At 43.5% G+C, this 16,237-nt stretch overlaps 5 protein-coding genes across 5 annotated transcripts; all 5 read right to left on the reverse strand.

The window, feature by feature from the left end:
* Window positions 1-323: 323 nt before the first annotated feature.
* Window positions 324-2,893, reverse strand: LOC136962846 (protocadherin gamma-A11-like). Its single transcript, XM_067256744.1, has 2 exons — window positions 515-2,893; window positions 324-359 (listed from the first exon to the last, which is right to left on the reverse strand). The coding sequence occupies exons 1-2, from the start codon at window positions 2,891-2,893 to the stop codon at window positions 324-326; spliced, it is 2,415 nt and encodes an 804-aa protein (XP_067112845.1).
* A 582-nt stretch (window positions 2,894-3,475) lies between these two features.
* On the reverse strand, window positions 3,476-6,203 carry LOC136962847 (protocadherin gamma-A11-like). The gene is made up of 3 exons (XM_067256745.1): window positions 6,187-6,203; window positions 3,653-5,993; window positions 3,476-3,511 (listed from the first exon to the last, which is right to left on the reverse strand). Exons 1-3 carry the CDS (start codon window positions 6,201-6,203, stop codon window positions 3,476-3,478), a joined length of 2,394 nt encoding a protein of 797 aa, XP_067112846.1.
* An 894-nt stretch (window positions 6,204-7,097) lies between these two features.
* LOC136962848 (protocadherin gamma-A4-like) lies at window positions 7,098-9,494 on the reverse strand. The gene has a single exon (XM_067256746.1). The coding sequence runs from the start codon at window positions 9,492-9,494 to the stop codon at window positions 7,098-7,100; it is 2,397 nt and encodes a 798-aa protein (XP_067112847.1).
* A 438-nt stretch (window positions 9,495-9,932) lies between these two features.
* On the reverse strand, window positions 9,933-12,894 carry LOC136962849 (protocadherin gamma-A11-like). Its single transcript, XM_067256747.1, has 2 exons — window positions 10,554-12,894; window positions 9,933-9,946 (listed from the first exon to the last, which is right to left on the reverse strand). Exons 1-2 carry the CDS (start codon window positions 12,892-12,894, stop codon window positions 9,933-9,935), a joined length of 2,355 nt encoding a protein of 784 aa, XP_067112848.1.
* Window positions 12,895-13,523: 629 nt separating this feature from the next.
* Window positions 13,524-16,074, reverse strand: LOC136962850 (protocadherin gamma-A11-like). Its single transcript, XM_067256748.1, has 2 exons — window positions 13,666-16,074; window positions 13,524-13,553 (listed from the first exon to the last, which is right to left on the reverse strand). Exons 1-2 carry the CDS (start codon window positions 16,072-16,074, stop codon window positions 13,524-13,526), a joined length of 2,439 nt encoding a protein of 812 aa, XP_067112849.1.
* Between the last annotated feature and the right edge of the window lie 163 nt (window positions 16,075-16,237).

Here is a 16,237-nt window from a genome sequence, read left to right on the forward strand (position 1 = left end):
TGCAGTCACAGACTCAATGATAGTAGATCTGTCAAGAGGCTCAAAGCTTGCATTTTCAGCGACATCAACTAGTCTGAAGTCTAACGCCAGCTTAATATTTTATGAAAATTAAAGCTTTCGTTGTCAAGCAATGTTTCAAATGCATTTCTACTGAAGGAAGAAATTAACAGTGAAAATATCCAAATTGCGGTTTACGTTATGATTGAGGAATTGGTTGCTAGTATTACGTACGAAACAAGTCTATTATTAGTCGAAGCCTTTTGACTTTTCATAAATATTTTTTTTAAAACTTTTACAGACATTGTTCAGCACAGCCTCCGCGTTCAAGGCCAGTAAAGAGCTACATTGCATTCACTACTCTGACATAAACACAAGGGAGCTGTCCCTACGTTGAGGTGCTGAAACCGAAACGCGTTTCCTTCACAAACCTACTGTGTAGTGGAACAGCACAGACAGCAGTACATCCCAGCTAATTTTATCCACCACATACAGGATCTCTATGAAGGGTTCTTACCTCATTAGATTCTCCTGCTGTGTTCAGTGTGGTGATACTTCCTTCCAGAAAATGGTCTGGACTCTTTTTTAGTGTCATTTCGGCTGGCAGCGTGTTGTCGTTGTAAGATCTGACAAACTTGAAGTCACTGGTGCGTGAGCCCGTTGTCAGGTAAGCGTCATAATTGTAAGAACTCCGCAGCGTTCCTGTTCCATCCACCTCTGCATAGTTAGGAGGGAAATACGCGCTGGGAATGGCCACAGCTCCATCAAACAACAGTCTAGGTTTCCTCCTGCGGCAAAACCTCACGGCCAGGATGAGAATGATGAAAGTCAGGAAAAAGGTGGAGACGGACACCAGAGCGATGATCAAGTAGGAAGTCAGTTTTGAATCCTTCCCCTCGTAAGACATGTCTTTCAGCTCTGGAACCTCAGCCAGGTTATCTGATATCAGTAGGTAAACAGCACAGGTTGTAGACATAGAGGGCTGTCCGTTATCTTTCACAGATATCACAAGGTTCTGCTTCATACCGTCAGAATCAGAAATGTCCCGCTGGGCCCTGATCTCTCCACTGTGGAGACCGATAGTGAAAAGTCCCGGATCGGTGGATTTCACAATCTGATAGGAAAGCCAGGCGTTCTGGCCAGAGTCAGCATCCACAGCTATCACCTTGGAAACCAGGGACCCTGCCAGAGCAGCTTTGGGGACCATCTCAGTCATCAAGGAGTTCCCTGCTGGAGCAGGGTATAATATCTGGGGAGAGTTGTCATTCTCATCTGCTACGAAGACGCTCACAGTCACGTTACTGCTGAGTGGAGGAGAACCGTTGTCTCTGGCTACAACCTGGACCTTGAAGCTCCTAAACTGTTCATAATCAAATGCTCTCAAGGCATGGATCACCCCCGTGTCTCCGTTAATGGATACATATGAAGACACAGGGACACCGTTGACCTCACTGGGCACTAGAGAATAGACCACTGTGCCGTTCTGTCTCCAGTCTGGGTCTCTGGCAGTAACAGAACATATGGAGGAGCCAGGCTTGTTATTTTCACTCACATAGGCGCTGTAGGATTGTTCTTCAAACACAGGAGGGTTGTCATTGACGTCAGAGACAGATAAATGAATAGTCTTCGAGGAGGATAAAGGTGGAGAGCCCTCGTCAGTAGCAGTGATAGTTATGTTATAATCTGATATCAGCTCACGGTCTAATTCACTGGTAGTTACTAAGGAATAGTAGTTTTTAATGGAGGGGTTTAGTTTGAAAGGAACATTCTGCTGGATGGAGCATCGGACCTGTTTATTGACACCAGAGTCTTCGTCCTGTACATTAATGATGCCCACCTCTGTGCCTGGCAACACATTCTCAGGGATGGGATTGGTCAGGGATTTAAGAGAGATAGTTGGGGCATTGTCATTTTCATCTGTAATATCAACCTTGATGTTGGCAAAAGAATTTAGCCCAGAGCTATCTTTGGCTTGGATACTGAATTCATGAAATGATTCTGTTTCAAAATCAATATCTCCTTTTACGATTACTTCACCAGTTTTGGGATTAAGGGAAAATAATTGGGTGGCATCGTCTGAAATGTGGCCAAATCCGTACGTCACTTCCCCGTTTACCCCCTCATCTGCATCTGTAGCAGACACAGCAATTACAACCGAGCCTATAGGTGAGTTTTCAGGCAAATTAACCTTGTAGACATTTTGTCTAAACACGGGTTTGTTATCGTTAGCATCAAGCACAGTGACGTGTATAACTACAGTACCGGATCTCTGCGGAGTCCCTCCGTCAACAGCAGTAAGAAGTAACGTCACCTCCTGCTCTACCTCTCGATCTAATTCTTTCTCTAAAACCAGCTCACTCTGTTTTCCACCTGCAGGATTAGTATGAACAGCTAAATTAAAATGATCGTTCCTCTGCAATGTGTAGCTTTGGACAGCGTTCAGGCCTATGTCTGCGTCGTGTGCCTGATTAAGAGAAAAGCGAGCGCCTTTTACTGCTGACTCTTGAATCTCAAATTTAACAACGTCTTCCCCAAATTTCGGAGGATTATCATTAACATCTTGTATTTGCAAGAGGATGTTATGTGACTCTAAAGGATTCTCCAAGATAATTTCATATTTTAGTGCGCATGTAAGCCTCCTGCCGCAAAGCCTTTCTCGGTCAATTACTTCTGCGACAATCAATTCACCCGTGTTCAGATTAATATCACAATACCGTTTGCTTCTACCGTCAACATCCAAGCGAGCTTTACGAGACAATAGTCCTTTAGCATCAAGTCCCAGATCCTTGGCTATATTTCCAATTACCGACCCGCGTTTCATCTCCTCAGGAATAGAATAGGTCACATCTCCATAGCTGCCGCGCAAGAGCAGAGGAAACAAAGCCAGCCAAAACATCGGTGCAGAGACAGAGAGACCAAGGTATTCCATTCTCCCGAAAGATGTAGAAAGTTCCTGCATGTGTTGCTCCGATACAGAATTATCCCGGTAAATAAAATGCACTCTTCCTCGACGTGTTAATGACAAAAACACCACTGTTCTTTATTTCGACGTACACGAAGTCTGCGCCCATAAGTGGGTGGAGAGAAACGTGAAACATCACTTGCTGGTAGATAGCGACACTCTGTGTACTTTACTAAAACTGCATGAAAACGTGCACCACTACTGCAGTCACAGACCCAATGAACAGTCAAGCAAGAGGCTAATAGCCTACATTCTTACTGAATTCAAGTTAGTCTGAAGTCTAACGCCAGTTTGATATTGTATGCAAATTTAAGCTTTTGTTGTCAAGTAATGTTTCATATGCATTTCTACTGAGGAAAGAAATAAACAACTAAGAACTCCGAATTGAAGCTTGGGTTATAATTGAGGAATTAGTGGCTAGTGTATCTTACGAAACAAGACTATTATAAGTCAAAGCCTTCTGACTTTTCATTAAAATATAAAAGGTTTACAGGAATTGTTCAGCACAGCCTCTGTTCAAGGCCAGTACAGAGCTACATTGCATTCACTACTCTGACATTAACACAAGAGAGCTGTCCCTACATTGAGGTGCTGAAACAGGAACGTGTTTCCAGTGCAGGAGAACAGAACAGACAGCAGTACATCCTGCTCATTTTAATAACCACAGACAGAATTTCCATGAAGGGTTCTTACCTCGTTAGATTCTCCTGCTGTGTTCAGTGTGGTGATACTTCCTTCCAGAAAATGATCTGGACTCTTTTTTAGTGTCATTTCGGCTGGCAGCGTGTTGTCGTTGTAAGATCTGACAAACTTGAAGTCACTGGTGCGTGAGCCCGTTGTCAAGTAAGCGTCATAATTGTAAGAACTCCGCAGCGTTCCTGTTCCATCCACCTCTGCATAGTTAGGAGGGAAATACGTGCTGGGAATGGCCACAGCTCCATCAAACAACAGTCTCGGTTTCCTCCTGCGGCAAAACCTCACGGCCAGGATGAGAATGATGAATGTCAGGAAAAAGGTGGAGACGGACACCAGAGCGATGATCAAGTAGGAAGTCAGTTTAGAATCCTTCCCCTCGTAAGACATGTCTTTCAGCTCTGGAACCTCAGCCAGGTTATCTGATATCAGTAGGTAAACAGCACAGGTTGTAGACATAGAGGGCTGTCCGTTATCTTTCACAGATATCACAAGGTTCTGCTTCATACCGTCTGAATCAGAAATGTCCCGCTGGGCCCTGATCTCTCCACTGTGGAGACCGATAGTGAAAAGTCCCGGATCGGTGGATTTCACAATCTGATAGGAAAGCCAGGCGTTCTGGCCAGAGTCAGCATCCACAGCTATCACCTTGGAAACCAGGGACCCTGCCAGAGCAGCTTTGGGGACCATCTCAGTCATCAAGGAGTTCCCTGCTGGAGCAGGGTATAATATCTGGGGAGAGTTGTCATTCTCATCTGCTACGAAGACGCTCACAGTCACGTTACTGCTGAGTGGAGGAGAACCGTTGTCTCTGGCTACAACCTGGACCTTGAAGCTCCTAAACTGTTCATAATCAAATGCTCTCACGCCATGGATCACCCCCGTGTCTCCGTTAATGGATACATATGAAGACACAGGGACACCGTTGACCTCACTGGGCACTAGAGAATAGACCACTGTGCCGTTCTGTCTCCAGTCTGGGTCTCTGGCAGTAACAGAACATATGGAGGAGCCAGGCTTGTTATTTTCACTCACATAGGCGCTGTAGGATTGTTCTTCAAACACAGGAGGGTTGTCATTGACGTCAGAGACAGATAAATGAATAGTCTTTGAGGAGGATAAAGGTGGAGAGCCCTCGTCAGTAGCAGTGATAGTTATGTTATAATCTGATATCAGCTCACGGTCTAATTCACTGGTAGTTACTAAGGAATAGTAGTTTTTAATGGAAGGGTTGAGTTTGAAAGGAACATTCTGCTGAATGGAGCAGCGGACCTGTTTATTGACACCAGAGTCTTTATCCTGAACATTAATGATGCCCACCTCTGTGCCTGGTAACACATTCTCAGGGATGGGATTGGTCATAGATTTTAAAGATATAACTGGGGCATTATCATTCACGTCAATAATATCGATTTTAACGTTTGCAAAGGATGTAAGTCCAGCATTGTCTTTAGCTTGAATGCTAAATTCATAAACAGTCTTCTTTTCAAAATCCACGTCTCCAACTGCACTAATGACTCCGGTTTTGGGATTAAGGGAAAACAATTTTTTTACATCGTCAGATATAGGGCCAAATCCATACGTCACTTCCCCGTTTGACCCCTCGTCTGCATCTGTAGCAGACACAGTAAATACAACATATCCTATAGGGGAGTTTTCAGGCAAATTAACATTATAGACATTCTGAGTAAATACCGGTTTATTATCGTTAGCATCAAGCACGGTGACGTGTATAACCACAGTACCGGATCTCTTCGGAGTCCCTCCGTCAACAGCGGTAAGTAGCAACGTCACCTCCTGCTCTACTTCACGATCTAATTCTTTCTCTAAAACCAGTTCACCATGTTTTCCGCCAGCGGAATTTGTTTGTACTGACAAACTGAAATGATCGTTTCTTTGTAAGGCGTAACTTTGGACAGCATTCAGGCCAACGTCTTCGTCAAGTGCCTGGTTCAGAGAAAAACGGGCGCCTTTGTATGCTGATTCTCCTATTTCAATTGTGATAACGTCTTCCCCAAATTGTGGAGCATGATCATTGATGTCTTGTACTTGCAAAATTATATTGTGTAATTCGAGAGGATTTTCCAAGATCATTTCATATTTTAGGTTGCAAGAAAGCATACTACCGCAGAGCTCCTCCCTGTCTATTACTTCAGCGACGATCAATTCACCTGTGTTCTGATTAATATCACAATACCGTTTACTTCCACCATCAGCATCCAAGCGAGCTTTTCGAGACAATAGTCCTTTAGCATCAAGTCCCAGATCCTTGGCTATATTTCCTATTACGGACCCGCGTTTCATCTCCTCAGGAATAGAATAGGTCACATCTCCATAGCTTCTGCACAAGAGCAGAGGAAACAAAGCCAGCCAAAACATCGGTGCAGAGACAGAGAGACCCAGGTATTCCATTCTCCAGAAATAATTAGACAATTCCTGAATATAACCGTCCTATAGAGGTTTATCCAGGCAAAAACGTACACTACTTCGACGTCTAAATCACAAAAACACCACTGTTCTTTATGACGACGTACACGAAGTCTGCGCCCATAAGTGGGTGGAGAGAAACGTGAAACATCACTAGCTGGTAGATAGCGACACTCTGTGTACTTTACTAAAACTGCAGAAAAGAGTATGCATACCACACTCAGAGACTCGTTGGCAAGGCTACCAAGATGAAAGTGGCGTAAATACAATTTAACTGAGATCAACGACTCTGAGATCTAAAGTAATTTTTATCATGGATGCACATTTACATCTATGCTTTAATGTCCAGTAAGTATGTATTTTAGTTCAATTATACAGACTTACCAACTCTAAATTGCAACTCGGTTGTGGTCGATAAATAATCAAGTAGTATTACACACGAAACATGCCTATCATTAAGATAATTAAGACTTCATGAGACTTTAAGACAACAATAACAGACATGCTATTCATTCTAGCTTCATTTCAGGACAAGCACAGTGCCAAGTTCGTTTGAATACACTAATAGAAACATACGGTAGCTGAGCGGTTGTTGTGGTGCTGAAAACGGCAAACGTTTCCCTGACGAATGTAACGACAATGCAAGTGGCACAGTGGCATACAAAAGCATTCGGTACAAAAACCATGAAGTAGGTTTGATAAATCCTATCTGCATGACAACGAAAACGAATAAAATATTGTATAAGTTGAAATTGTTTTCCCATACAAAAAATCCATGCCTCTATTCGTGTAGACCACCAAGTTGTAATTCAGACAAGCTAAAACCTCTTGTTCTTACATGCAATTTTATAAAAAGTTAAATGTATCATGTTCATGTGTAAAAAACTGTCCTCAATCTATTCAATATGCAGTCCGCCAAATAGATAGTTTTTCTATTACTTTTAGCTGATTGTTATGAGGTTATACAAAATATGCAGCTGCATTTATGCTCCTCATTTTAATCACCACAGACAGGATCCTAATGAAGGGTTCTTACCTCGCTAGATTCTCCTGCTGTGTTCAGTGTGGTGATACTTCCTTCCAGAAAATGATCTGGACTCTTTTTTAGTGTCATTTCAGCTGGCAGCGTGTTGTCGTTGTAAGATCTGACAAACTTGAAGTCACTGGTGCGTGAGCCCGTTGTCAGGTAAGCGTCATAATTGTAAGAACTCCGCAGCGTTCCTGTTCCATCCACCTCTGCATAGTTAGGAGGGAAATATGCGCTGGGAATGGCCACAGCTCCATCAAACAACAGTCTAGGTTTCCTCCTGCGGCAAAACCTCACAGCCAGGATGAGAATGATGAAAGTCAGGAAAAAGGTGGAGACGGACACCAGAGCGATGATCAAGTAGGAAGTCAGTTTAGAATCCTTCCCCTCGTAAGACATGTCTTTCAGCTCTGGGACCTCAGCCAGGTTATCTGATATCAGGAGGTAAACAGCACAGGTTGTAGACATAGAGGGATGTCCGTTATCTTTCACAGATATCACAAGGTTCTGCTTCATACCGTCAGAATCAGAAATGTCCCGCTGGGCCCTGATCTCTCCACTGTGGAGACCGATAGTGAAAAGTCCCGGATCGGTGGATTTCACAATCTGATAGGAAAGCCAGGCGTTCTGGCCAGAGTCAGCATCCACAGCTATCACCTTGGAAACCAGGGACCCTGCCAAAGCAGCTTTGGGGACCATCTCAGTCATCAAGGAGTTCCCTGCTGGAGCAGGGTATAATATCTGGGGAGAGTTGTCATTCTCATCTGCTACGAAGACGCTCACAGTCACGTTACTGCTGAGTGGAGGAGAACCGTTGTCTCTGGCTACAACCTGGACCTTGAAGCTCCTAAACTGTTCATAATCAAATGCTCTCACAGCATGGATCACCCCCGTGTCTCCGTTAATGGATACATATGAAGACACGGGGACACCGTTGACCTCACTGGGCACTAGAGAATAGACCACTGTGCCGTTCTGTCTCCAGTCTGGGTCTCTGGCAGTAACAGAACATATGGAGGAGCCAGGCTTGTTATTTTCACTCACATAGGCGCTGTAGGATTGTTCTTCAAACACAGGAGGGTTGTCATTGACGTCAGAGACAGATAAATGAATAGTCTTTGAGGAGGATAAAGGTGGAGAGCCCTCGTCAGTAGCAGTGATAGTTATGTTATAATCTGATATCAGCTCACGGTCTAATTCACTGGTAGTTACTAAGGAATAGTAGTTTTTAATGGAGGGGTTTAGTTTGAAAGGAACATTCTGCTGGATGGAGCAGCGGACCTGTTTATTGACACCAGAGTCTTTATCCTGCACATTTATGATGCCCACCTCTGTTCCTGGTAACAGATTTTCAGGGATGGGATTGGTCAGGGATTTAAGAGAAATAAATGGGGCGTTATCGTTAACGTCTAAAATATCAACTTTAACGTTAGCAGATGAGCTTAGTCCCGAGTTGTCTTTAGCTCGGATACTGAATTCATAAAATGACTCTTTTTCAAAATCAATCTCCCCTATTACGATTACTTCACCCATTTTGGGATTGACAGAAAATAATTTCTTTACGTCGTCTGTTATGGGACCAAATCCGTACGTCACTTCCCCGTTTGCTCCCTCATCTGCGTCAGTAGCAGACACAATAATTGCAACAGAACCTATAGGGGAGTTCTCATACAGATTCACCTCATAGAGATTCTGACTAAATACTGGTTTATTATCGTTTGCATCAAGCACGGTAACGTGTATAACTACAGTACCGGATCTCTGCGGTGTCCCTCCGTCAACAGCAGTCAGTAGTAACGTTACTTCTTGCTGTTGTTCACGATCTAATTCTTTCTCTAAAACTAGTTCACTCTGTTTCCCACCTCCAGGATTACTGTGAACAGCCAAACTAAAGTGATCATTCCTTTGTAATTTGTAGTCTTGCACGGCATTCAGGCCTATATCTGCGTCAAGTGCTTCATTTAAAGAAAATCGGGCGCCTTTGTCTGCTGACTCTCTAATCTGAAATTCTACAATGTCTTCCTCAAATCCCGGCGCGTTGTCATTTACATCTTGTATTTGCAAATTTATGTTTTGTGATTCTAACGGGTTCTCTAAGATAATTTCATATTTTAGCGAACAAGAAAGTCTCTTGCCGCATAGCTGCTCCCTGTCTATCATTTCAGCGACGATCAATTCACCTGTGTTCAGGTTAATATCACAATACCGTTTGCTTCCACTATCCATGTCCAAGCGAGCTTTCCGAGACAACAGTCCTTTAGCATCAAGCCCGAGATCCTTGGCTATATTTCCTATAACCGACCCGCGTTTCATCTCCTCAGGAATAGAATAGGTCACATCTCCATAGCTGCTGCGCAAGAGCAGAGAAAACAAAGCCAGCCAAAACATCGGTGCAGAGACAGAGAGACACAGGTATTCCATTCTCCAGAAATATTTAGACAATTCCTGAATATGATCCTTCTATACAGGTTTATCCAGGCAAAAACGTACTCTCTATCTCGACGTCTAATTGACAAAAACACCACTGTTCTTTATGACGACGTACACGAAGTCTGCGCCCATAAGTGGGTGGAGAGAAACGTGAAACATCACTTGCTGGTAGATAGCGACACTCTGTGTACTTTACGAAAACTGCAGAAATCTGCGTGCAAAACTCACACACTACATGGTAAGACGTACCACGTTGAAAGTGCCTTGCATTTCTCTCTTGTATTTTAAACGCAAGTCATTAAATTAAGATAATCGATGTAACTCTGAATTAATAATCTACAAAACGCTACGTATAACGCACACACACTTCAGTACTTTCTCTATTTCAAATAAGCATCACATGATGTTCACTGGGATGAAAGAGACACACGGGAGCTGTCCACAAGCCATGGTTCTGAAACTGGCATGAATCTCAAAAGACGATACGAAGACGCTTGTAAGAGCACAGCTGCTGACAATAGCATTTGAAAAATAACGAGACACAATAACATTTAAAAAAGTAAATCTTTGTAGAAACTACACAGTAAGATTTCAGAAACAAATAATGAGGCTATGTTCACTTTTGAAAATGGTAGGATTATAATAGGCCGTTATCGTATTCATATAATGACTTTTTTTTTTTAACCTTTTCTTTGTGTGATTGGGCAATGCGGAATTCTTCCTTTTGATGTAAAATTAAATTACTTATAGTGATCATGGTTATATGTTACATGAACATGTTGAATGTTTTTTCTACTGTATCAAAAAAAACTAGATATGACCTTTGTCAATAAGGTCTTGAAATATGTTTTTTTCTTGTTTATTTTATTGCCCTCCTCATCTGATATAGAGATCAATGTTATGAGGTTGGACAGAATGTGCAACTGCATCCCAGCTCATTTTATTCACCACAGACAGGATCTCCATGAAGGGTTCTTACCTCGTTAGATTCTCCTTCTGTGTTTAGTGTGGTGATACTTCCTTCCAGAAAATGATCTGGACTCTTTTTTAGTGTCATTTCAGCTGGCAGCGTGTTGTCGTTGTAAGATCTGACAAACTTGAAGTCACTGGTGCGTGAGCCCGTTGTCAAGTAAGCGTCATAATTGTAAGAACTCCGCAGCGTTCCTGTTCCATCCACCTCTGCATAGTTAGGAGGGAAATACGCGCTGGGAATGGCCACAGCTCCATCAAACAACAGTCTAGGTTTCCTCCTGCGGCAAAACCTCACGGCCAGGATGAGAATGATGAAAGTCAGGAAAAAGGTGGAGACGGACACCAGAGCGATGATCAAGTAGGAAGTCAGTTTTGAATCCTTCCCCTCGTAAGACATGTCTTTCAGCTCTGGAACCTCAGCCAGGTTATCTGATATCAGTAGGTAAACAGCACAGGTTGTAGACATAGAGGGCTGTCCGTTATCTTTCACAGATATCACAAGGTTCTGCTTCATACCGTCAGAATCAGAAATGTCCCGCTGGGCCCTGATTTCTCCACTGTGGAGACCGATAGTGAAAAGTCCCGGATCGGTGGATTTCACAATCTGATAGGAAAGCCAGGCGTTCTGGCCAGAGTCAGCATCCACAGCTATCACCTTGGAAACCAGGGACCCTGCCAGAGCAGCTTTGGGGACCATCTCAGTCATCAAGGAGTTCCCTGCTGGAGCAGGGTATAATATCTGGGGAGAGTTGTCATTCTCATCTGCTACGAAGACACTCACAGTCACGTTACTGCTGAGCGGAGGAGAACCGTTGTCTCTGGCTACAACCTGGACCTTGAAGCTCCTAAACTGTTCATAATCAAATGCTCTCACGGCATGGATCACCCCCGTGTCTCCGTTAACGGATACATATGAAGACACAGGGACACCGTTGACCTCACTGGGCACTAGAGAATAGACCACTGTGCCGTTCTGTCTCCAGTCTGGGTCTCTGGCAGTAACAGAACATATGGAGGAGCCAGGCTGGTTATTTTCACTCACATAGGCGCTGTAGGATTGTTCTTCAAACACAGGAGGGTTGTCATTGACGTCAGAGACAGATAACTGAATAGTCTTTGAGGAGGATAAAGGTGGAGACCCCTCGTCAGTAGCAGTGATAGTTATGTTATAATCTGATATCAGCTCACGGTCCAATTCACTGGTAGTTACTAAGGAATAGTAGTTTTTAATGGAGGGGTTTAGTTTGAAAGGAACATTCTGCTGGATGGAGCAGCGGACCTGTTTATTAACACCAGAGTCTTCATCCTGTACATTAATGATGCCCACCTCTGTGCCTGGCAACACATTCTCAGGGATGGGATTGGTCAGAGATTTAATAGAGATAAGTGGAGCATTGTCATTGACATCTGTTATTTCAACTACAACATTGGTAAACGAAGTCAGACCAGAGGTATCTTTAGCTTGTATACTGAAATCATAAATGGACTCCTTTTCGAAATCCATCCGTCCGACTACGCTTATTTCACCTGTTTTACTGTTGAGAGAAAATAATTTCTTAACATCGTCTGTAATTGGACCAAATTCGTACGTCACTTCCCCGTTCAACCCCTCGTCTGCGTCTGTGGCAGACACAGTAATTACAAGTAAACCTACGGGGGAATTCTCAGGCAGACTGACTTTATATTCACTCTCACTAAATACTGGTTTGTTATCGTTAGCATCTAGCACAGTGACGTGTACAATGACAGTGCCGGATCTCGGTGGAGTTCCTCCATCAACAGCTGTTAGCAGTAACGTCAATTCTTGCTCTTTTTCGCGATCTAATTCATTTTCTAAAACAAGTTCCCCATGCTTTCCCCCCCTTGGATTAGTATGAACCGCTAAACTAAAGTGTTCGTTTTTTTGTAATGTGTAGCTTTGGACCCCATTAACGCCTATGTCTGCGTCAAGTGCCTGATTTACAGCAAAGCGAGCGCCTTTGTCTGCAGATTCTCTGATCTCGAATTTAACAACCTCTTGCACGAATTGTGGAGCATTATCGTTGATATCTTGTATCTGCAACACGATGTTATGTGATTCTAACGGGTTCTCCAGGACCATTTCATATTTCAGAGAACAGGAAAGCCTCCGGCCGCAAAGCTGCTCCCTGTCTATCATTTCAGCGACGATCAAGTCACCGGTGTTCAGATTAATGTCACAATACCGTTTGCTTCTACGATCAACATCCAAGCGAGCTTTCCGTGATAATAGTCCTTTAGTATCAAGTCCGAGGTCCTTGGCTATATTTCCTATCACCGACCCGCGTTTCATTTCCTCAGGAATAGAATAGGTCACATCTCCATAGCTGCTGCACAAGAGCAGAGGAAACAAAGCCAGCCAAAACATCGGTGCAGAGACAGAGAGGCCCAGGTATTCCATTCTCCAGAAAGATGTAGACAATTTCTCTAGTTATTGCTCTTATTCGGGTTCATCCAGGCAAAAATATACACTCCACCTCGTCGTCTAAATGAAAAAAACACCACTGTTCTTAATCACGACGTACACGAAGTCTGCGCCCATAAGTGGGTGGAGAGAAACGTGAAACATCACTTGCTGGTAGATAGCGACACTCTGTGTACTTTCCTAAAACTGCATAAAAACGTGATCGACTACCGCACTCACAGAAAGTGGTAGGCCTGACACACTGAAAGTGTCGCATGAACTGCATTCAAGCCAAAATTAACTAATTAGAAGTCTAACATTAGATAAATGATTCATGCAAATTAATACTCTAATTCCAAGTAATTTTTCAGATGCATTTGTACCGAGTAAGATTCAAACAGTTAGGAACTCCGGATTGCGGACTGAGTTAAGATTGAGGAATTGGTTGCTAGAAACAAGGCTAATAATAAGCGAAGCAGTATGACTTTTCATCACTATGTTTTTTTTCCCCAAAGACGGTTACAGACGTTATTTAGCAAAACCTCTGTTCAAGGCAAGTAAGGTACCACATTGCATTCACTATGTTGATAGAATCACAAAGGAGCTGTCCCTATGTTGAGGTGCTGAAACCAGAACAAGTTTCCTTAACAAACATACAGTAGAGAAGAACAGAGCAGAAAGCAGTACATCCTAATTTTATCCACCATATACAGAATCTCCCTGAAGGGTTCTTACCTCGTTAGATTCTCCTGCTGTGTTCAGTGTGGTGATACTTCCTTCCAGAAAATGATCTGGACTCTTTTTTAGTGTCATTTCAGCTGGCAGCGTGTTGTCGTTGTAAGATCTGACAAACTTGAAGTCACTGGTGCGTGAGCCCGTTGTCAGGTAAGCGTCATAATTGTAAGAACTCCGCAGCGTTCCTGTTCCATCCACCTCTGCATAGTTAGGAGGGAAATACGCGCTGGGAATGGCCACAGCTCCATCAAACAACAGTCTAGGTTTCCTCCTGCGGCAAAACCTCACGGCCAGGATGAGAATGATGAAAGTCAGGAAAAAGGTGGAGACGGACACCAGAGCGATGATCAAGTAGGAAGTTAGTTTGGAATCCTTCCCCTCGTAAGACATGTCTTTCAGCTCTGGAACCTCAGCCAGGTTATCTGATATCAGTAGGTAAACAGCACAGGTTGTAGACATAGAGGGCTGTCCGTTATCTTTCACAGATATCACAAGGTTCTGCTTCATACCGTCAGAATCAGAAATGTCCCGCTGGGCCCTGATCTCTCCACTGTGGAGACCGATAGTGAAAAGTCCCGGATCGGTGGATTTCACAATCTGATAGGAAAGCCAGGCGTTCTGGCCAGAGTCAGCATCCACAGCTATCACCTTGGAAACCAGGGACCCTGCCAGAGCAGCTTTGGGGACCATCTCAGTCATCAAGGAGTTCCCTGCTGGAGCAGGGTATAATATCTGGGGAGAGTTGTCATTCTCATCTGCTACGAAGATGCTCACAGTCACGTTACTGCTGAGTGGAGGAGAACCGTTGTCTCTGGCTACAACCTGGACCTTGAAGCTCCTAAACTGTTCATAATCAAATGCTCTCACGGCATGGATCACCCCCGTGTCTCCATTAACGGATACATATGAAGACACGGGGACACCGTTGACCTCACTGGGCACTAGAGAATAGACCACTGTTCCGTTCTGTCTCCAGTCTGGGTCTCTGGCAGTAACAGAACATATGGAGGAGCCAGGCTTGTTATTTTCACTCACATAAACGCTGTAGGATGGTTCTTCAAATTCAGGATGGTTGTCATTAATATCAGATATTTGAAACCTCAACAGAGCGCTCGAGGATAAGGATGGTGATCCTTCATCTGATGCCGTTATGGTGACATTATACTCAGACACGCGCTCCCTGTCAAGTGGGCCGCTACTGACTAACGTAAAATAGTTTTTGATAGAAGACTGAAGTTTAAACGGTAGAGATTCTGAAACGACACACTTCACTCTACTGTTTTCACCATAGTCCTGATCTTTTACGTTGATTATGGCTATTTCAGTGCCGGTTGGAACGTCCTCGGGGATTGGATTGTTAACTGATTTAACAGTTATAGTAGGGGCATTGTCATTGATGTCCGAAATCTCTACCAGCACTTTGCAGTGACCTGCCTGTCCCCCGCCATCCTCTGCCTGTATCTCCACCTCGTAAGAAGAAGCCTTTTCATGGTCAAGTTCTCCTATTACAGTCATTTCCCCGCTATTTTGATCAATTTGGAATAAACGTTTAGTGTTATCGGACACATGGTTGATATAGTACGTTATCACACTATTTGCACCCTCGTCTTTATCAGTTGCGATGACTTTCAGTAAGGAGGTACCTTGCGGTGTATTTTCAAACACGTTTACTTTGTAGAGAGCTTGTGAGAATACTGGACTGTTATCATTTATATCTATGACGTTAATATGTATTGTTACACTACCTGAGCGAAGAGGATTACCTCCGTCAATTGCTGTTAATATCATGGAATGTTCCCCTTTTATCTCCCGGTCAAGACTGTTTTTCAAAACGATTTCCACATATCTCTCTTTACTAGTCTTACCATCTAAAACAAAATAGTCATTTTGATCGAGTAAGTAACTCTGGACGGAATTAACACTGACATCTGCATCACGGGCAGATGCTATTTTATATCGGCTTCCTGTCGTTGCTAATTCACTTATTTCCAATTTGATCAAATCTTTGGGGAACACAGGTACGTTGTCATTAACGTCGAGAATCTCCACGGCAATATTGTGCAGCTCCAGTGGATTCTCGAGAATAAACTCAAAGTGTAAGAGACAGGGAGTCGTAGCCTCACAAAGCACCTCCCGGTCGATGCGCTCAAGAACAATGAGATTCCCAGTGTCCAAGTCTATTCCACAATAGCGTTTTTCGCCCTGGAAGTCAACACGGGCCTTGCGAATCTTCAGTCGTCGAAATTCCAAATCGAGGTCCTTACTTAAGCTTCCGATAACTTGTTTTGTTTTAGTCTCTTCAGGGACAGAATAGTGAATGTCTGTTGCGACGGTCTGCATCATTTTGAGCAAAAACAGACACAACTCGATTCGCCATTTTAATCCGCAGGATGAGCACACCTTCGACATCTTAATTTAAAAAAGAGAATCAAAAACCGAATTCTGTTAGCGAGCAGTCTTCCTGCAAGGGAAAGCGCTCAACGTTTGTAAAAATGTAAAAGAACAATTTATAAGCTCTTCAGCTCTAGTCTTTGCAATGCGACGACTGTAGATGTCTCTTCTACAGCTCTAA

The sequence above is a fragment of the Osmerus mordax genome, chromosome 19, assembly GCF_038355195.1.
Source record: "Osmerus mordax isolate fOsmMor3 chromosome 19, fOsmMor3.pri, whole genome shotgun sequence".
Lineage (NCBI taxonomy): Eukaryota > Metazoa > Chordata > Actinopteri > Osmeriformes > Osmeridae > Osmerus > Osmerus mordax.